The sequence below is a fragment of the Giraffa tippelskirchi genome, chromosome 12 (assembly GCF_054371585.1).
Source record: "Giraffa tippelskirchi isolate mGirTip1 chromosome 12, T2T-mGirTip1v1.2.pri, whole genome shotgun sequence".
NCBI lineage: Eukaryota > Metazoa > Chordata > Mammalia > Artiodactyla > Giraffidae > Giraffa > Giraffa tippelskirchi.
Window position 1 is genome coordinate 19,515,633 of NC_137286.1, and position 22,367 is coordinate 19,537,999.

Sequence of the window (22,367 nt, forward strand, 5' to 3'; positions counted from 1 at the left end):
AGGTATCACCTCACACCAGTCAGAATAGATTTCATCAAAAAATCTACAACTAATAAATGCTGGAAAGAGTATAGAGAAAAGGGAACCCTCCTACCTTGTTGGTGGAAATGTGAATTGATACTGCCACTATGGAGAACAGTATGGACGTTCTTTAAAAAAATAAAAATAAAGCTACCATATGACCCAACAATCCCACTCCTGGGCATATATACAGAAAAAAATAATTCAAAAGGAGCATGCACCCCAATATTCACTGAAGCAGTGTTTTACAATAGCCAGGACATGCAAGCAACCTAAATGCCCATTAAATGAGGAACGGATAAAGATGTGGTACATACATACAATGGAATATTACTCAGTCACAGAAAGGAATGAAATAATGCCATCTGCAGTGACATGGATGGACCTAGAGATTGTCACACAGACTGACATACAGTCAGTATGACATACAGATTTTCATGCAGACAAAGACAAATATGTGAACTCAGTCGTGCCTGACTGTTTGCAACCCCATGAATTGTAGTCCACCAGGCTTCTCTGTCCATGGAATTTTCCAGGCAAGAATACTGGAGCAGGTTGCCATTTCCTACGCCAGGGGATCTTCCTAAACTAGGGATCAAATCTGCTTCTCCCACGTCTCCTGATTAGCAGGCAGATTCTTTACCACTGAGCCACCTGAGAAACCTCAAATACTGTACAATATCACTTATAGTGGACTTTAGAAAAATGGTACAGATTTACAGATGAGCTTATTTGCAAGGCAGAAATAGAGTCACAGATGTAGAAAACAATCTTGTGGTTACCAGTGAAGGAAGTGGATGTGGGATGAATTGGGAGATTGGGATAGACATATACACGCTGTTATATATAAATGTATAACTAATGAGAACCTACTGTATAGCACAGGAATCTCTACTGAATGCTCTGTGATGATATAAATGGGAAGGGAATCTAAAGAAGAGGGGATATATATATATATATATATATTATATATATATATATTTATTTAACTGATTCACTTTGTACAGCAGAAACTAACACAGTATTGTAAAGCAACTATGCTCCAATAAAAATTAATAACAAAAAAAAGAAATGTTGAGAGAGAGACCACATTCATATGACTTCTGTTCTAACAATGTACCTATTTCCAGGTCTGCTTCAGCTGCAAAGAGCCACCTTACCCAAGATCACCCCTTCCTGGGTGATCTGATGAATCTCATTAATAAATGACAAGTGAATACAAAAGCAGGATCATCTCAGCCTAAGGCAGGACACTCTGACAGACATTCCTCACTACAGAGCTCCTTGTTGGGTTGACTGAAGTTTGTAGAGCCTGCACTGGAGTTTGACTTCCCTTTCTGCCCAATCCCTCCTTCTCTCCTCTTCTTTAACAGGTGTTAATCTCTTGAACCCAAAACTCCGCTTCGGTATTTATTACCTAGAGGACCCAATCTCAGATGCTAGTGATCCACAGATGCAAAAAGAGGAGATGGCAGAATGCGCACACTTTGACTTGTCATTGGTGCTAGTCACTCCATGGCTCTTGCTTTTGTGTTGCTCAAGGCCATGTTTTAATTTTGACCACCTCCTCTTATTCTGTCAGTCAGAGTTCTACCAGGAGACAGGCATTCCATTTTGAGGGGGGCACTCTTGAGTGATTGTGGAGTTTCTAATAACAGAGGTGTGGGCAGGGTTAAGAAAGCCCAGCAGGGAATGTAACATCCCCAGGCATGAAGGAACAGTAACCACAGCCTGGAGAGAACTCCAGAAAAGGACTACCCAACACAAACTTGAAACCTTCAGTAAAGGAACTCGGTCAAGAGAATCTCTCTTTTTCTGATCTTCTGATTGTATCTCCAATCCATCAAACCCAGTCAGAAGCTAGCAAATAGGTAACTCTTTGAAGCTGTTCTAAAGTTCTGTGTTCTAGAGATTGCAGAGCAGAGCGGTAAAGAGTGGACTGGGAAGAGCAGAAGAAAATACCCTCCATGCTGTCATTATTCCTTTACTGTGTTGTTTTTGAATGATAGTATGCAATATCCTCTATAGTCGAGATGGTATGTGTGTGATATTTGCTGATCAGGGGACTGAATTGGTAAGTCTCATCAGTGGGTAGGAAAGGAATTTAAAGTTTGTTGAACACCAGCTTTGTATCAATAAGCTTAATATTTCACATGCAAATCTCACCTTCCAGGATAGGTATTATTTATTGAGTGCCTGTGATGTGTCAGCCACTCTTCTAGGGACTGGAGGTATAGGAATGAACAGAGCAAAGTCCTTGCTCTCAAGGACTTTGTATGCTAGTGAAGAGAGACAGAGAAGAACAAACAAGCAAATAAATGAACAGGATAACTGCAAGTAGTGATAACTTATTATGTAAGCCTGCTTAAGATAAAATTGTTAAGGAAAGGCATTTCTGGACAGTGACATTTGATTTAAGATGGGGGAGTAGGAAGGCAGAACATTGTGTTCAGAGGGGAGAATTAATGAGAAAGTCATACTTGATTGTCTGAAGTTTGATTGTGTGTGTGTGTTAGTCACTCAGTCGTGTCCAACTTTGCAACCCCATGGACTGTAGCCCACCAGGCTTCTCTGTCCATGGAATTCTCCAGGCAAGAATAGTGGAGTGGATTGCCATTCCCTTCTCCAGAAGTTTGATTACCAAATATGTAAAGAAAAAAAAATGAAAAGGGCACATTGAATGCATTATAGTATGTCAGAAACAAGGCTCTAAAGTGGAAACTGACTTGGCATATATAATCAAGAAACCTAAAGGCAGGTGGAGAGTGGTCAGAGATGAAGTAGGAGACACAGGTCCAATCGTGTAGGGACTTTTGACTTTGGAAATGAGTTTTGTTCTAAGTGCAGTGGGATGCCATAGGAAGTTTTAAGGAAGAGACTGACATTATTTGTGTTTATATATAACCTCACTTTTTTGCTTTACTAACTCCTACTTATTGTTCAAGCATCTTAAGTTAAATCACTTAATGAATATATCACTCAACTTTTTATTGAGTGAATAAACAAATACATTCCTGAATGAATAAACAAACTGATTTCTTTTCAAGGGCAAGATTCGTCATGCCCCATTACTAAATGAAACTGTATCTTCAGCTATGAGGCTCAACTGCTTCTTTCTCTCATTTCAAAACAAGTCAAGTGATCCTTTTGATTAAATTTGCATTGCTGAAGGTGTGTTACAAAAATCTATAACCCACCCACACTGTAATCAGGGGATTGAGATTAACTTTATGTTAGATCTGTATTTCTAATATCCTCTGACAAGGTGTGAGAATGATGCTGGAACAAAGCCAATGTATTGTGAAAATGCTCATAGTCTTATCAACAAACATATTACCAACACTTGAGCAGATTTTGTTTTATATAACCTGTTGACAGAAAACTATCTCCATAATTATTTTAAAAGAAATAACACTTTCAAGTGACAAAGGTGTGAGCATTTTTTTTCCTTCAGGATCAACAATTCAGAGACATTGGAGGGCTTTTACTGTAAGACTGCTTTCTGGGCCTATGCCAGAGAACTGCCTCATGAGAAAGTTCATGTTGGTATATTAGCCATTCGTATAAAGGTCGAGACCTGTCTTACATGGGATTACACTCTACAGAGTACTGTAAACTAGATCCAACATATCTACTTTCACTCAAGCCCCACAACAGTCCTGCTGAGAACTCATGTCGCCTCCACGCATTCTTCAGGACTCCATTACAGCAAAATCGGCACCTAGAGCTACATACACATGTTTCAAAATTTAGTGATAATAAAAAATTCTTTTTTCCAAAAATTCAACTCAAAGCATGTGAAGAGTGAAATGTCAGCCAAAGAGGCTTTTCTGCCTGTCTGCTTTCCTCACATTTGTAGAACACTTTTTCCCCTCGTATTGTAGAACATAAAAATAAAAACTTAAATGGTGCATGTTAAAAGACTTAAGATCTGCATCCCGAGTATTAAATCCTGATTTTTCATTCTCAATTGGAAAGTCATGTCGGGTTATAGTAATCAAGCAATAGTTCAAACAAAAATAATTAGAAATATTATCAAATTACAAAGTATTGCTTCTCATAGACCTGCACATAAAATTCAGACTATTATAAATTCACAGTAATAAAGAGCTACTCAAACGCTTGGAAATTTTTACTTTGAAACTGTGTGGGCTTCTAAAAATATGCCATGTTAAATGAATCACATTGTGGAAAACACACTTATAGATGTATCTCCATGGCTAGCTTTTCAGATGTTGTTGAATATCTTTATGAAAATTCCTTTGGAGATAAGTAATGTGGGAGTTGGCAGTGCATTTTCATCTGATTTCTTCCAATTCCTTCCTATTGCTATCACGATTAACTTCTTTTTCAGAGTGTCATACTATTTAAGCCAAAATGGAAGGTCTGTATTTTGGGCAGTTGACTATTCAGTGCACTGAATGATGGAGCATCCTACCAGAAACTGTTAAATCTGGGAAATGATCAAAATTTGAGGTACAGTTTCTACTGAATACCATAGACTGCTTTCATACTATGGTAAATTAAAAAAATGAAAAAAATCATTAAGTTGAAACTCATAAGTCAAGGACTGCCTATATACACATATGTGGTGCTTTTTTTCTTTTTCTTTTTTGCTAGTATCACCGATCTGCCCAGTTAATTTCTTCCAAAAGAAAAAACATCTTAGATTTTTCCCTAAATTGCCCAGCATACAATATTTCTCATTGTAAGCATGTATCTGTTCATTAAATGAACACTGCTATCATTTCAATGGAAACTAATTCCATTAGAGCCAGCTTTGCTAAGTATTCTTATGGGAAGATTGTGAAAAGTCTGTAGAAGCTAAACCACAATGCACTATAAACATATGAATCTTGACTATTCTCTAGGAAGCAGTGAGGTCTATGTGAATATATTCCATTTCCAGCATCTGGTGTTGAATAGATGCTCAATAAATGTGGGACTATTATCAGTCCTTAAGAGAGGGAAACCAATCAGCTTAAAGTTTTTCTTAGTAATGGAAGGCAAGGACTACCACTCACTCTCTCATTCTCCACTGTCTTCCTTTTACTGAATAAATAGGCTTTCAGGGACTTCCCTGGCGGACTAATGGTTGGGACTCTGCACTACCAATGCAGGGGGTGTGGGTTTGATCCCTGGTTGGGACAACTAGGATCCCACAGGCTGCAGCTAAAAAAAATAATACAAAAATAAAATAAATAGGCTTTCAATAAATATTTCCTAAATTGAATCACTCTAAAGACAAACTAAGATTGTTAACTTTGCTATGTTGAGAGACTAACTTGTTTGGGTTGATTTAGAAGTAGTAAAAATCTATAACCATTCTTGAGATGATCTTAAGGATAATAAAGGTACAGAAAAGTACACAAGTCTTAACTATACAATTCAGCAGACTCCCACAAATATAACCATTATCCAGGCAAAGAAAGAACTTTACCAGCAACTTAGAAGTTTCCTTCATGACCCCTTTCAGTCATTAACCTCTTCATTCTTCCCAAAGGTACCGCTGTCTTGATTTCTAACACCATTAGTTCTAAAACTATGGATTAGTTTTTGAAATTTGTGTCAATGGGATCACATGATATGTATGCCTCCCTGATTTCTTTTGCTCAATATTTCAGTTGTAGGAGGTATCATGTTGATGATGTAGCTGTGGTTCACTTATTTGAATTGCTGAACAGCATTCCATCATAGGAGTATGTCACAATTTATTCATCTCATTGTTGAGGGAATTTTTACAGATTGGGCCATCTATAAACAAGGCTGCTAGGGATATTATGTATGTATCTTGGTGAAGGCTGCATACTTTTCTATTGGATTCATCGATTCAGTTCAGTCGCTCAGTCGTGTCTGACTCTTTGCGACCCCATGGACTGCAGCTGCAGCATGCCAGGCTTCCCTGTCCATCACCAACTCCTGCAGCTTGCTCAAACTCATGTCCATCGAGTTGGTGATGCCATCCAACCATCTCATTCTCTGTCATCCCCTTCTCCTCCTGCCTCCAATCTTTCCCAGAATCAGGGTCTTTTCCAATGAGTTGGTTCTTCGCATCAGGTGGCCAAAGTATTGGAGGAATTTCAGCTTCAGCATCAGTCCTTCCAATGAATATTCAGGACTGATTTCCTTTAGAATTGATTGATCTCATCTCCCTGCAGTCCAAGGGACTCTCTATGTCCAGTTCTAACTGTTGCTTCTTGACCTGCATACAGATTTCTCAGGAGGCAGGTCAGGTGGTCTGGTATTTCCATCTCTTGAAAAATTTTCCACAGTTTGTCGTGATCCAGACAGTCAAAGGCTTTGGCGTAGTCAATAAAGCAGAAGTAGATGTTTTTCTGGAACTCTCTTGCTTTTTTGATGATCCAATGGGTGTTGGCAATTTGATCTCTGGTTCCTCTGCCTTTTCTAAATCCAACTTGAACATCTGGAAGTTCACAGTTCATGTACTGTTGAAGCCTGGCTTGGAGAATTTTGAGCGTTAATTTGCTAGCGTGTGAGATGAGTGCAATTGTGCAGTAGTTTGAATATTCTTTGGCATTGCCCTTCTTTGGGATTGGAATGAAAACTTGACCTTTTCCAGTCCTGTGGCCATTGATGCGTTTTCCAAATTTGCTGGCATTATGAGTACAGCACTTTAACATCATCTTTTAGGATTTGAAATAGCTCAACTGGAATTTCATCACCTCCACTAGCTTTGTTTGTAGTGATGCTTCCTAAGGTCCACTTGATTTCACATTCCAGGATGTCTGGCTCTAGGGAAGTGACCACACCATTGTGGTTATCTGGGTCATGAAGATCTTTTTTGTACAATTCTTCTGTGTATTCTTGCCACCTCTTCTTAATATCTTCTGCTTCTGTTAGGTCCATACCATTTCTGTCCTTTATTGTGCCCATCTTTGCATGAAATGTTCCCTTGGTATCTCTGATTTTCTTGAAGAGATCTCTAGTCTTTCCCATTCTATTGTTTTCCTCTATTTATTTGCATTGATCGCTAAGGAACGCTTATCTCTTCTTGCTCTTCTTTGGAACTCTGCATTCAAATGGGTATATATCTTTCCTTTTGTCCTTTGCCTTTAGCTTCTCTTTTCTCAGCTATTTGTAAGGTCTCCTCATACAACCATTTTGCCTTTTTGCATTTCTTTTTCTTGGGGATGGTCTTGATCACTGCCTGCTGTACAATGTCACAAACCTCTGTCCATAGTTCTTCAGCCACTCTATCAGATCTAATCCCTGGAATCTTATTTGTCACTTCCACTGTATAATCATAAGGGATTTGATTAAGGTCATACCTGAATGGTCTAGTGGTTTTCCCTGCTTTCTTCAATTTAAGTTTGAATTTGGCAGTAAGGACTTCATGATTTGAGCCACAGTCAGCTCCCAGTCTTGTTTTTATTGGATTTATACCTAGTGATAAAATTGCTTGGATATAGGATCTGCAGAGATATTACTTCAGCAGATACTGCCAGTTTTCTAAGGTGGTTATACAACTTACTTTTTCACCAGCAATACATGAGAGTTCTCTTTACCCCATAACCTTACCAGCACATGGCATTGTCACTTTTTAATTTTAGCTATTGTGGTGACCATCTATTTCTGGACTTTTATTTCATTGGTCTGTTTGACTATACTTGCACCAATATGACAGTCTTACTTTAGTTTATAAAAAGTCCTGATATCTGGTAGATATCCAGATATCCTTCTTCAAGGATTAGGTTCTTCACGTTTTCTATTTTCATATACATTTTAGGGATCCCTGTCAATCCTTACACACCCCACCTCTCCCTTCTCCCACATACTTGTGGAACCTATACTAGAATTATATTGAATTGATAGATCAACTTGATGGAAATTAACATTTTTATAATAATCTTAATGATTGAATCTGGTACATTCTTTCACTTAATTCTAAAATTTCTCTCAATAATCTTTTAGTTTTCTGTGTAGTTTTCAATTTTTTTCAATCTTCCTACCATCTGTTTTTTCTTCTTGCCTTATTGCACTAGAGTTGTCCATTAAGTAAAATGTTGAATAAAGGTAGAGATAGTGAATATCCTTTTTTGTTCTTAATCTCAAGGATAAAGTGCTGAATATTTTACCACTGTGTATCATTTTTAATCATTGCTGGATTTGACCTTCCCATAGTTCAAGGTTTTACATTTATGTTTGTGAGTGAATTGCACTGTAATTTTCCCTTTCTTCTAATATCCGTGTGTCATACTGTTACCAGTGTTACACAGGCCTCACAAAATGAGCTAAGAAGTGTTTGCTCTTCTACTCTCTGGAAGGGTTTGTGCAAAATTGATGGAATTCACTGATGAAATAACTGGGGCCTGGAAGTTTTTCCTCTGCTGTTTCCCTCTCCCCTCAGGGGAAAGGTCTGGATTACCTTCAGAGGAGCAAAAATAAGGCCATCATTTGACTTCAAACAGAAACAATGAATACAGAAGGCAATAAAACAAGGTGTTCAAAATACAGAAGGAAATACCTACCAACCTAGACTTCCATGCGGAGGAAATATATCCTGCAAAAATGTAGATGAAATAAAAGAATTTTAGGATAAATAAAAACAGAGACTACATCACCAGAAGACCTGCATTGAAGGATATACTAAAGAATGTTCTTCAGGCAGAAGGAAAATGATCCCAGATCAAAGCTTGAAGGTGCAGGAAGGTATAAAAAGCAATGGAAGGTGTAAATGAATATGAAAGTATGAATCTATAACAATGTGTTATGAGGCTTAAAACATATATAGACAAACTATATGAAAAAACTAGCATATAAATGGAGCAAAATGTTCTAAGGGTATTGCCTCATGCATAGATACATATTGTAAATTCAAGGACTCTACCACTTGAAAACGTGAAAGTATTAGTTGCTTAGTTCTGTCCAACTCTGCAACCCATGGACTGTAGCCTGTTAGGCTCCTCTGTCCATGGAATTCTCTAGGCAAGAATATTTTGGGTAGCTATTCCCTTCTCCAGGGGACCTTCCTGACCCAGGGATGGAACTCAGGTCTCCTGCATTGCAGGCGGATTTCTTACCATTTGAGTCACCAGGGAAGCCCTTAAGAAACTTTAAAAGAATGTATCAAGTTAATAGAGCAGGGAAACAAAATATTAGTAATTACTCATTCAGTTCAAAAGAAGTCAAGAAATATAAAGAAACAGAACAGGAAAGAAAAAAAATCGATTATTAAAATGGTAAGATTTAAACCTAAATATGTCAATAATTAAAGTTAGGCAGACTATTCCAAATAAAAGACAAAGACTATCATACTGGTTTTTAGAAATATCTTGCTTATAAAACACATCTTTAATACAAGGTTTACAGGAAGCTTGAAAGTAAAATGTGGAAAAGAAATTATGCCAACACTATCCCAAAGAAAGCTGCAGTGGCCATACTAGAATCAAGCAAAGTAGACTTTAAGAAAAAAAATATTGTTATAAGTAAACACATTTGAAAATTCTAAAAGGGTCAATTCACAAAGATGATGAAGCTATTTTGAATTTATATGCACTACAACAGCCTTAAAAATACATAAAATAAAAACAAAAGGAGAAAGACAAATTCATGAACTTCGTGGCAAGTTATAACACACCTCTTGGTAACTGAGCCCATAAAGAAATAAGGATATAAAAGATTTAAGCAACACATCAATGATCTAATAGACATAAACTACAAAGAGCTACAGAATCACTATTTTGTTCAAGGCCACGTAATAGTTATTCAACTAAATATATGCAAGGTCTAACCAAATAGTAGTTCTCAACAAAATTTAATCAATTGAAATTACACAGAATAAGCTCTTTAATGACAGTAGAATTAAACTATAAATCAGTAATAAAAAGATACTAGAAAATTCCCATACATTTGGATTTGTATTTGGTTTTGAAAAGTTTTACGATGCTTAAGTGCTTTTTACTTATTCCACTTGAGGTTCAAGACTATGGCCTTATTATGTTTCCTTAGTTGTGGAAGATCCTCAGCCACTGTTCATTGACTGTCTCTGATCTATTGTTAAATTTGGCTACTCTTGATTTCAAAAAGCGTTTCTCAGTTCTAGAATTCCCATTTAGCTCTTTCTTAAAAGTAATTTTCCATTCTGTTAGATTCTCCATCTTTCCTGAGTTCCTTGTATGTATTAAGCAGTTAAAGTCCAGGATTGATTACACCATTATCAGGATTCCCTTTTGACTCTGTCACCTTTGTGTCTGTTGTCTTTTGACCAGGTCTTTATCTCTTTTTACTCCTGGTTATATTTGATCATGTATGAAAAATTGCACAAAAACTTGAAACACTGGTGATGTCATCTTCATATAAAACAACTTTGCTCCTCTGAATCTCAGATAACAATCCAGTAAGGTTCATTCAATCCCTTTGAAAACTGGTCTATTAATCTGATTCAACCTATTCCTAGAGTATATAGTAACTTGGGGTTCCAATTCAAAGCCTGGGGCAGGGGAGGCTTAAAAGGGCTCCCCTTTTTGGTGACTACTGAACTCAAGGTTTTGTCTGCTTGGCACCTGATTCTGTTCATGTTTTCAGCTTCTTGGTAGCCTCTTCCAGAATAGGTCCTGGGGGAAAAGTAACCCCAAACACGAAGCACCTCTTTGTTTTTCTTCCTTTCTCAGATTTTGGCCCTATAATTCTTTAGTACCTTAATGGTTCTCTGAAGGTTTCAGATGTTTCTATCTATACTTATCTATATATATACACAGACATACACACACATATGTCTATATATAAATCACAGCTTTTCTAGTTCTCAGTGGGGAGATAGGTCCAATGTAACTACCTTAACTGGAAATGATACATTTCTTTTCCATCATGCTCTTACCCCATCACTCTCCTCAATCTGTTCTTTAAAAAAATTTATTCAAATAGCTTGTTAATTTTTGTACAGCAAAGTGACTGGTATGTATTTTTTATACTCTTTTCCATTATATCACAGGATATTGAATATAGTTTCACTGTGCTATATATATGGTAGGGCCTTGTTTTATGAAACTGTCCTGAAGTTCACTAGTGACCTGTTTCTAAATTCAAGGGTTCTTACTCTTCATTAACCTATTTGCATCACTTGGCACATGATTATACTACTTCCTTCTGGAAAGACTTCCTTCCCTGACCTTCAAAAACACCACTCCACTCTATTTCCCTGTTTTTCTGGTTTCTCCTTAGCTCCCCATTCTCTTAAAAGCCAAAATGCCCAGGACTCTCATTACAAGTCTTCTCTTCTTACCCTTGGTGATCTTACCACGGATACACTCAGAACTCTCAAATTTGTATTTCCAGTAAAGAATCCCCTGAATCAACTTTCACTTCCAGTAAAATGTCTTGCTTCTTCTACTGCATAGTCACTTGGATATCCAATAGGAATCTCAAACTAAGTTCCTGACCCACTCAACTTCACTATCCTCAAACCTGTTTGTTTATCCTGATCTTTCCCATTTCAGTTAATAGCAATCCACTTCTACTTGTTCAGGTAAAATCTTTAATCACCCCTGACTTCTCACAACATACACTCCACCAGAAAGGAACTATCTTAAAAATATATCCAGAATCTGATAACAACTTCTACTGCTACCACCCCCAAGTCACTACATTGTACCTAATTATAGTAGCTCCTTAACCATTTGTCACTGGCCTTGGTTCCATTTCATCTTTCCTCAGCACAGTAGCCAGAGTAATTCTATTAAATCTTATCATTTAACCTCTTTGTTCAAAACTCTCTAATGACATGCCGTAAATAAAAGCTAAAGAACTTAAGCCAGAATGTCTCCTTGGGTCCAGCTACAATGGTTGGTACATCTGAAACAGTTCCTTGTTTCAAAGAAGCATATTTTAATGTGATAGGAGAGGCAACATAAGCTGCAAAGAAAAAGATCAAGTCAGACAAACATTAATTAACCATAATTTATTCATGATATTGCCTATAATGAACAAGGCCATATCCAAGGTATCTGATTTACAGCAATGGGATTAAAAAAAAAAATCACTTGTGGAGTTTGAATTCTAATGGGACATATACAATATATCAAAGTACAATGTAACTACATAATACTAAGCATTATGGAAGAAAATAAAGAGGATAGTAAGGGTGTTAAACTTAAATAAGGTCCTGAAATGGCAATGGGAAGTATTATGCTAGGTGAGACAGAGAGTAGTGTTTAAGAGATTTTCAGCTACCTCAGGTTTGCCAAGCTGCAATCCTCCCCATTGCCTTCTTACAGAAGCAAAGTCCAAACATGTAAACAGTCAACAGGTTTTCTGGGCTAAGTGCTTTAATGGCAGTTATCTCAAGAAAGGAAACTGATTTTACTTTTACGCGATGATTTAAAAAAAAAAATTATCTAAAAAACTCATGTTAAGAAACTGAACCCCAAAACACGCTAGTGACTTGCTATTCTGAGGGCAATGGCCTACATTACTATCCCGTGTAATCATCTGTCAATTCAGTAGCCTACGAACTCATTCAATTGCTGCGTTAGTGCTTGGCCCTAATACATGTGTATAATTACCAGAATTCTAGATAGTGCAAAGACAAGCCCTAGACTGGATACAGCTCATCAAAGATGATACTATTTTCTAACTTCTGCGGCCATACCTAACGTTACACTCTTAGAGCAAAGCATTTTCTTAACAGCCTCTTAGATGTCTCTAATTAACAGAGAACTCCAAACTAATTTCAGTCCTTGGTCAGTAAATGTACCCCTTTTAAGCGTCTAAATTTTTCCATAAAAATAATTTCTAATAGGATTCCTGTATGTCTTTTTCCCCTAAGAAACTGTCACTACTTCTACATTCTAACATTTCTTGTATCTTTGTAAGGAACCAATTACACGATTCTCTGAACATAAATTCCTTACAATATCATTTACAAGGATAAAGCAAAACCCAATTTTAAAAATGAAACTTTCTAGTTTATAAATGCATACCACTAAAAAGCTAACAAAGTTATTAGAATTTTCTTTATATACGTCATCAGTACAGCTTAACCAAAATAAAATTGCTCTGAATATTCTAAAGATCTTTTCCTTTTTTCTCCTCATGCATTATAATCCCAAAATAATCTTCTGTAGAAGCACCATGACAACAGTTCAATTTTCTGGATAAAAGTGAGTAAACATTTAATTTGTATAAGATCTTAATACATATAAGTATTTTAGATTCATCGAACAAGGATGCTTTAAGAAAAGAATCAGGGTGTCCTATGGTTATCCCTTTTAAGTGTTTACCAACCTTCTCCCCATAATGGCAACACAAGAAAATAAAGCTTATACTGTATGCTGAAAAGTATTAGAATGCCTAGGTAAAGTGACTCTTGTAGAAACAACTGGCCCAGAGATGCAGATATCTAGCTTTGCAGCTTGAGAAGTTCTACACATTTACTATTTAATTGCTCCAAGCAAGGATTTTTTAACGAGATCTTTCATCATGTTCACTAACATTTATACAATGCAAGAAATGTATGTTGACATTTTAACTCTTACCGTTTTCTTGTCAAGAGAAGGCATAATGAATATTCAAAATTAAGCCTAAAGCTACAGTCACAACAAAAATTATGAAGCCAAAAAAAGACCATCTGCAATTTAAGTGCTCTCTTGTATAAAGCATCAAAAAGTTAATACAAGTACTAGTATTAAGCAGTCACACAAGTCTAAGCCACATTTATTTGCACATGTATAGTTATGGGCAACAGATACTCCAAATTTATACAAATTTATAAAACAACAAATAATCATTTGGTACCACTTGCGTGTTATCTTGCTTACAGATTCAAGTGTAGATGAAGTTCCTTCATTTTGTAAACTTTCACACAAATACTTAAACAAAAATTCTTGAAAACACATATTGGCATGTTTCAGATAGGGCCAACACAAAAGTTAAGACAAGACCACAAACTTAAAATGCAAGTTTTGAATATACTTTTCTGCCTCCCTCCCCTAAAAAGTGATTATTTTCTTTAACAGATGTATATGCTGTATCACAGAAGTAACCATGGAGACAAAAGATGCTCCCATAATCATAAAGAAAATGCCAATCGTACTGTTTTATCTACCAAATGTATGGTTTAAATATGAGAAAACAGGAAAAATGGGGAAATGCTTAGACTAAAATAACAAGGGAGATTAGAAAAATGTGGTATGTGATTTTGAAGAACTATGTTCCCATCAAAGCTGAAAAGATCTGACTTTGACAACTCAAAATAATTGTCTAAGGCAAATAAAAGTGAGGAAACCTTCAAAAACATTCTAATCACGTTTAGTATCTAGTGATAAAAGCTGAAAATGGTATCAAGAGGGTATTTATTATACAAGCGTCAACGAGGACATCCCAAAGCTAATGAAAGAAATGCACATTTATTTCTACAAAAGCAATGTATGATACAGAAGGGAACAGACTTAAAGATTTACCTATTAAAATATACAGATTCTTACTGAAGAGTATAGGATATTTAAAAAAGATGACAAGGGATGTTAATCTTTTTTTATTATTATTGTTTTTACATATTTTGGAACCTCACATAATTTTGATAAATAACTCTTACAAAATTATGCAAAAGTACAAGAATGTCTGGTAAACAAACAGTCTGTATTTTCCAAAAAATTTTTTACAACATGCAATTCTTAAGGCAGCATTCTCCTTACAAGGAAAGGTAATCCTTTAACTCATCAAGAAATCTTCTGCTGCAAATAGGCTAAGAAAGCCTGGCTTCTTCCATTAACGCCTCTTGTCTTTCCTGTCTGATTTTCGGTCTCTTTCACTTCTTGAAGATCTTTTGCCTGATCGACTACTCTCTGATATAGACCTCTTTCTGTCAGACCGGGAATTCTTATCCTTTGATCCTTTTGCATCTCTACCACTACCTCCTTTTGAAGACTTGTGACTTCTTTCTAGTCCTGAGGCATCCTTTCGCTTCCGATCCACGCTCCTTCTGTGCTTTCTATCTCTGTTATGTCCCCGGCCCCTACTCCGACTTCTACTCTCACTACTACTAGTCGTGCTGCTGCTACTGTCTCTACTGCTGCTGCCACTTGTACTGGAGCTGCTACTGGAACTACTTCGACTACTGCTACTGCCACTGCTGGAACTGCTTCCACTGCTGCTACTGGTTGAACTGCTACTAGAACTACTACTGCTACTGCTTCGACTTCTACTCTTGCTTGTTTTATTTCTAGCTCGACCTCTACTTCTGCTCCTAGTTTTGGTTTTGTTCTTACTCTCTGAATGTACCAGCAAGACGGGCTCTGTCACCTCAGTGAGTTTTATAGATTCTACAAGAAACTCCTTTCTCTCAGGTGGTAAATGCCCTTGCTCCTGAATAACCTGAGGTGGTGGCTGTGAAACAGCTAAAGGCAAAGTCTCAGGCTGAGAGAGAGGCTGGGGCTGGAGTACTTGTTGGGGCTGAGCCTGGGACTGAGATTGAGATTGGGGCTGGGGCTGAGGCAGGGACTGAGGTTGAGCGATAGGCTCAGATTTGGGCTCAGATTCTTTTTCTTCTTTTTCCTCAGGCTCATTTTCCATTTCTAGAGTACTAGCATTCTCTTTTGCAGGAGAAACAGATTTACATTCTTTATCTGGCTCAACTTCAAATTCCATTTCTGGCTCCAATTCTTTGCTAGTTTCATTTTCTGAAGGTTCTATGCTTTCAACTTGATTGATTTCCATTACCTCCTGCTCAGCAATTACATTTTTGACACTCTCGACCATCTCTAGCACATCCATAACTTCTTCAGGCTGACTATCCTGCTGCTTCTCACTTTCCCTTACCTCAGTTTCCTCCTCCATCTTTACTTCCATTTCCTGTTTTTGTTCCTCCTCCTCCTGTTCCTTCTCTGCATCACTATGAACTATACCAATTTCCTTTTCCTCTTCCTCTCCTGCTTCCTCTATTTCTACATCATTGTGCTGATTACCTGTCTCCTCCAACTCTTCCTCTCGCTGAACCACCTTACCCTCTTCTTGTTCCGACTTCTGTTCTTCATTACGCACCACCACCTGATGCTCTTTTTCCTTCATTGATTGTCTTCTAGGCCTAGCCTCCATTTTGTTTATTTGTTCTGCAAATTCGATGCGTCTACCTTCAAATAAAGCTAAAGAATAAAAATTTACATGTGTAAAATTTACTAAGATTTAAAAAATTCAAAGTCACAATTTGACATCTGGTCACAAAATGTCATTGGAGTTTTATCTAAATTTTTTTTTGTAAAGAGATGACAAGACTGATTATGTCAAGTAAGTAATTCCAAGTTGATATAAGATGACAAAAGCAAACAACCACTGGAAACCTATACACTTCAAGAAATCAGTAGCAGGCAAAACTATACATTATCTAACTGATGGAAAAACAGGACAACCTTTTGCTATTTTACTGTAGACTAAATGCAAAAGAACAAAACTTCTTTTAAACAATCAGTTTCATGGTACCATATCATGAATTAATTTTTCTGATCCCAAAAAGAAAGACAAATGAGCTAATCTTAGTAGTGATTAGTAGTGTCTACCCTTCCATGTGTACTTCCTCTATGGACTACATCAATCTTCACCTTTTTCTTGATTCATAGCATTTGAACCTGGCTACTAAGAATATCAAACAAAAAAAGAAGTCAGGTCACACAAATGCTTTAGAAAAAAACAGGCATTAAGCACCACCTAATATGTTAAGTTTCCTGTATCTAATAGCTGTCATGAAATAAATGATCCTGTACTCCAAACACATTAGCACCTTAAGAATGTCGTTCTAAAACATTAACAAACTGCAACTGCTACATGAAAGAAAGAAACATGAATGTATGTATGAGTCTGTTACCTTACCCATTAAGGAAATTTCAAGGGACCTCTTCTTTACACTTACCGTTCATTTTTCTCTGAGACTCCTCTATTAATTTTTGGGTAGCAGGACACATTCTTCCAGGAATATAGAACAAATGGGGCTTTGTTTTAGTTCTGATATATTTAATTATCTTGGCATTATGCTCATTCCATTCTTCTTGCTAAAGAAAAGGTAAAAGGTCAGTGCTTTTGTCAACATGAAGGATTACCAATCTTAGAATTCCAAAATATACTCACCAGCTGCGCAAGCTCAACCTTCTGTTCCAAAAGCCGCAGTTCTGTCTGTTTAGCACGTCTCTCTTCAAACAGTTCTCTCCTCTCATTTTCAACCTGTTTTCTTTCTTCTTCTGCCTGCACTTCAAGTTTCTGTTCAATTTCCTGGCGTCTCTTTTGCTAAGGATAAACAATAACCTTTAAAAGCTTATTATGCACCCTGATGTGAAACACTGCAATTTTACCGATGTCTACACACGTGTCACATCTGCAATTTAGGACACCAGCTAATTCAAACTTGGCATCTGAAGCAGACTGCAGTTTCCCTTTCAAGAAATGGGGACTGAAGCCTTTTCATGTAAAAATCTAAATTTTAAAGCTGCTAGCTGTAATATCAGTTACTATTCCATTCCAACACAATATATGAAAGAACTTAACCTGAAAGTTCACATGGAAGAGAAGAGTACTGTCTTTATAGGTTATTTTCAGTTACTCTTTTCAAAGCAAAAAATTGGGAGACAAGTGATATCCTAGAACAAAGAAACTAGTTCACTCTCTCTGAAATTTATTAACTTCCTATAACTGAATTGCTATCTCCCTTCTCCCCGAGAAGCAGTAACTTGGTGTTCAACTACAAGGACACAATTTTGTAGCTTCTGCTTCTAGAGTATGTCTGAGTGTGTTTTAGAAATTATAATTACTTAATAAATTACAGTGATTAACAAGTTCAACTTGCTGTTTGAAAGAAAGTACTGTAAGTCCTGAAGAAATGGAGAGTCTTGCCCAAGACCTGAAAATGAGATTGCTATAGAGCTGAAACCCGAATCCAGGTTCTCCTGAGTCAGATCAGGCTCACTGAACAACAAAGAAAAGTTCACTAAGTTACTTAACAGCACCTCAGAAAGAACCAGTTAATAACAACTTAAGAAAGTTTTAAGTTTTCCCCTAGCTTCATTTTAGGCTGGCAATTAAATCTTTCTCCCTCCTTAGGAAATCAGTAATGCACTTTATGAATCTTACAATTAAATCTTAAGATTTATTTTAAACATTTAACAAATAATCAACTACTGTGACAGCTTAATAAAGGAAGCAAAAGAAAAATTGCATAAATACCCTTTCGGTAGCAACAGTGGATTCTTGTTTAAATTTCTGAAGGGTGCCCATCAACAAGCCAAATATTCGCCGGTTCCTAAAGAAAAACAAAATCCAGTTTCAAAAAGTTCTACTTCATTTAAGCCTGCCATGTCCCCAAAGAAGCACAGTATAGACACTTGAACAATTCCTAAAATTTTCATAAAATTGGATTATTTAAAAAGAGTTGTTTTCCTCCAGAAAGATACTCAAGATACCTTTGCTTTCCCTTTTCATCCATATTTTGATCCTGGATAAGGTCTCTCCGTGTGCGCTCTTTGGAGGTAGCTACAACTGAAGACTGCAAAGCTGGCTGCAGGAGAAAAGAAATCTCAGTAATTTAACTTAACAAACGGGTAGCACTCTACTAAATGTAGTAAGGTGAAAATACTATATTCACCCTCTATGAAGTTCTTTTAATCTCAATTACCTTCTTAACATCATCGTCCTCTGGGTCGCTTTCTTGGCGTGATTCTCGTCGACTCCGACGCTCCCCTCCCAGCCTGACATAGGAAAGGGAATTTAAAAAGGCCAATTCAAACTTTGATCTCCTATAGCTCTCAACCCAGTTAAGCTTTTGTAGTGTAAGACAGGAAAGTAACACAAACTATTTCCTCAATCTTATTTTTCTCCTGACTTTTACTGTGCTTTCTTTTTTTCAGTTCTACTAGTTTATTGCTACCAACTCATCTCCCTCCAATCTCCATCGTGCATGCGTGCTCAGTCATGTAACCCTATGGACTGCAGCCTGCCAGGCTCCTCTGTCCATGGACTTTTCCAGGCAAGAATACTGGAGTGTGTTGCCATTTCTTTCTCCAGGTGCTAAGATTTCTGGTACTGCCATGAAGAACTGAGTTTTGAGAAATACTGGCTGTCTCAGTTCAGTCAACCACCAAGTGAAAAGACTCAGAGTAAGTGATATACTATTCAAATCTAATACAACTCAACAATATTAAATATTTATATTCTACCTCATAAAATAAAGTATGCTTCCAGAATCTTGTCCTCCAACATACCTACTGACTGCCCCTTCAAGGTCTCTCTGTTTGGCTGGGGTTCCTCCTCCACTATCTGAGAATCCACGCCTGCAATAAAAACGTCCAACATAAAACGCATGAGAATTAAGAAAAATGGTTACTTCTATTTAAGAGGATAATTTAGTTGCAGTTATTAAAAACTCCTCTTCCAAATAAAATAACCTCAAATGAACATTTACTTCAATATGGGTGTTTTTATAGCATTTCTTTTAGATCTATGAGAATAAATTAAGTTTGCACATAACTGATATAGTTGCTATATTCTTCAATATCTAGGTGTAACTGTAAATGAAATTACAGGGTAACTATACAGAAACCTACAGCTAATCACAGCTTCAAAAAAACCACTTTTCTTAACACTGGCTCTAGCACGAAATTTGTTTAAACCGATTCATTAATTTAGTACAGTACCAACGGATTAAATTTTAAGGAAATCTTACCTCAGCAATAAACTACCACGTCCTCTACCTCCACCAGGACCAGAAAGGGCGAGCAATCTAGCTTGGATGGGCCTAAAAAATATTTACAAATCAGTACAACAATCGTTTCTAACAGCACCAAACACTTCAACGGGTGCGGTTCACCATCAAGAGAAAATAAACAGAAAAGCTCTAAGATGACGGTTTCAAATCCACGTGTTTGAAACCCGGCAAGAAGCACTTTACTAACTTCCTCGTTTTCTCAAGACAAGTTTCACAGAACTGTATTTATCTCAACACCACTACACGTTAACAGGCCCGAGTCAGGTCCGAATTTCACCAACCCAAAGAAAATTGCACGTGGGCAAGAGCCGGAGGGTGAGGCGGCGGACCGCGTCCCCTGAGGGTCCCAGGGCCAGCCCTGAATAGGGTGGCCCGGGAAGGAGAAAGGCTTTGTGCTGCAGTTCCGGGCCTGCGGGGCCGAGGGCGGGAATCGGCAGTCCCGGCCTTCCCACAGGACGGGAGGCCATTCCGGCGCACCCAGGCTCCGCTCTCCTTCGTCACGCACCCAAGACCCAGGACTTAACGCTGAAGGCCTTGGAAATTCCCACCTCACCGAGGACGGGATCCCACGGCTGCCCGGGAACAGGCCTCGATGTTCCAGTATTCTCAGGGCTGACCGCCCTCCCCGCCCCCAATTCACCCCGGCTTCACGGCAGCCTCTGGGAGCCAGCATTTCCCATCCACTCCTTACCTCACATCATTCGGGTCCCGCCCGGTGAGCTTGCGAATATTCTCATCCACATTCTTTAGGCTCTCTTTGGCCTTTTCTAGCTGCTCCTGCAAAGTTCTCACTGCGACCGCCATCTTCTCCCTGCAGCAGGCTTCGAGACTGCTCTATAGGCCGCGCCTGCCTGTGTCGCGCCGCAAGACGCCAGAGGACTGACAGCTGGGCTCAGCCAATGGCAAAAGGAGTTGTATTTCGGCCTCAACCACTCAGCAACCGGAAGGGGGAAAACTGTCGGCCTTTGTGACTCTGGGCCAATGAAAAGTCAGGCAGGGGTCCCCTCCTTCCCCAATTAGCTGCGGGTGGCTGGGCTCCGCTTCTAGCGCAGAGCCGGGGCGGGTTTGAGAGTACCTGGGTCCTCGGAGACGTGGGTTCGCGGCCCAGCTCTTCTGGTGAGAAGAGCGGGGTCTTCCTGGCCCTTTTAACCAGTAGATGACGTGCCTCTTATCGTTTTACCACCTGATGCCCTCAGAGTAGGGTTCAGGCGAGTCTATTTCCCCGTCTTCCCCCGGTAAATGATTTGATTAGGAGAGGGTGCGGCCATTCCGTTGGTGCGCATGCCCAGAGAGGCGGTGGGCGGGGCGCAGACTTCTCTTGATTAGGTTAAACCTTAAAAGAGCAGACGGAAGCCAGTGAAGGAAGAGGAAAAGTCATTCCTCATAATAGCTAATAATTACTTTGTTCTCTGTGAAACACTTTACGTGCACTATACCCCACAAGCCAAAGGCTTGAATAAACTTGTTATTCAGGCTTGTTATTACTGATAAGGAAATTGAGTCTGGAGATAATGTAACTGTCCTAGGTCGCGCCGGTCCAGAATCATCCTATGATCAGACCAGTGCCAGACTGTACTACAAAAAATGATCAGATCATGTACTAAAAAAAAAAAAAAAGAGCGACGATAACTGGTATTAGCATCTACACCTAAGCTGCAGCTGGTTGGTTTCAAATGGGTTCTGAGGAACAATATTATGGATAATCTTTGTGTTCTCATCCTTCACTCGTTAGCCAGGCATCCTTGCACTAAGCTTAGCAGGCCAGCAGTGTTTAATCCGAGTTACCATTAAATTCATCCAACAATCCTTAAAAGTTCTTAATCTGGACTCTGGAAAAATCCTGGAACAAGATAACTGTGGTTCCTGCTTCCACGAAGTTTGTAGCCTTCTCAGGGAGCAAAGACGCTTCCTGTACTTATGCATTCAACAGATATTTATTAAATGCCTACTATGTGCCAGGCACTTGTACAATACAGATACTGTACAATACAGATACATGCCCACAAGGAGCTTGCCGATGGGAAGAATGAGGAGACAGATAAAAGCATAAGTAAATTATAAAACATGGTAGAAATGGGTTAAGTGCTATACAAAAAAAGAAATGGAAAGCTGGCTAAGAAGGATGCGTGTGTACTCAGTCGTGCCTTTGCAACTCTATGGCCTATAGCCACCAGGCCCCTCTGTCCATGGGAATCTCCAGGCAAGAATACTGGAGTGGACTGCCGGTCCCTCCTCCAGGGAGTCTTCCTGATCCAGGGATCTTCTGCGTTGGCAGGCAGGTACTTTATCACTAGCACCACCTGAGAAGCCAAGAAGGATGAGTGTTGATAAATAATTAAATGATTCTGGGACCTCTCTGGTGGTGCAGTGGTTAAGACTCCTAAACTTCCACTGCAGGGGGCTCAGGTTTGATCCCTGGTTGGAGAACTAAAATTCTGCTTGCAGCTGTGGTATGGAAAAAAAATTACATGGTTCTGATTGTGAGCAATCACTGCAGATGGTGACTGCAGCCATGAAATTAAAAGACAGTTGCTTTTTGGAAGAAAAGTTATGACCAACCTAAACAGCTTATTAAAAAGCAGAGACATTACTTTCCCAACAAAGTTCTGTCTAGTCAAAGCTATGGTTTTTCTAGTAGTCATGTATG

General features: G+C 38.3%; 1 protein-coding gene across 1 annotated transcript; it reads right to left on the bottom strand.

Annotated features, from left to right (window-relative positions):
• Nucleotides 1-13,663: 13,663 nt before the first annotated feature.
• Nucleotides 13,664-20,563, bottom strand: PNN (pinin, desmosome associated protein). The gene is made up of 9 exons (XM_081547818.1): nucleotides 20,412-20,563; nucleotides 19,679-19,750; nucleotides 19,218-19,286; nucleotides 18,632-18,704; nucleotides 18,420-18,514; nucleotides 18,184-18,259; nucleotides 17,095-17,250; nucleotides 16,880-17,018; nucleotides 13,664-16,118 (listed from the first exon to the last, which is right to left on the bottom strand). Exons 1-9 carry the CDS (start codon nucleotides 20,522-20,524, stop codon nucleotides 14,746-14,748), a joined length of 2,166 nt encoding a protein of 721 aa, XP_081403944.1. The 5' UTR covers nucleotides 20,525-20,563; the 3' UTR covers nucleotides 13,664-14,745.
• Between the last annotated feature and the right edge of the window lie 1,804 nt (nucleotides 20,564-22,367).

Coding starts and splice junctions, on each gene's coding strand:
- PNN (XM_081547818.1), bottom strand. CDS start 20,524: ATGGCGGTCGCAGTGAGAACTTTGCAGGAGCAGCTAGAAAAGGCCAAA. Junction 18,705..19,217: donor CTTGAAGGGGCAGTCAGTAG/GTATGTTGGAGG, acceptor TTCCTATGTCAG/GCTGGGAGGGGAGCGTCGGA. Junction 17,019..17,094: donor AGGTTGAGCTTGCGCAGCTG/GTGAGTATATTT, acceptor CCTTTTCTTTAG/CAAGAAGAATGGAATGAGCA.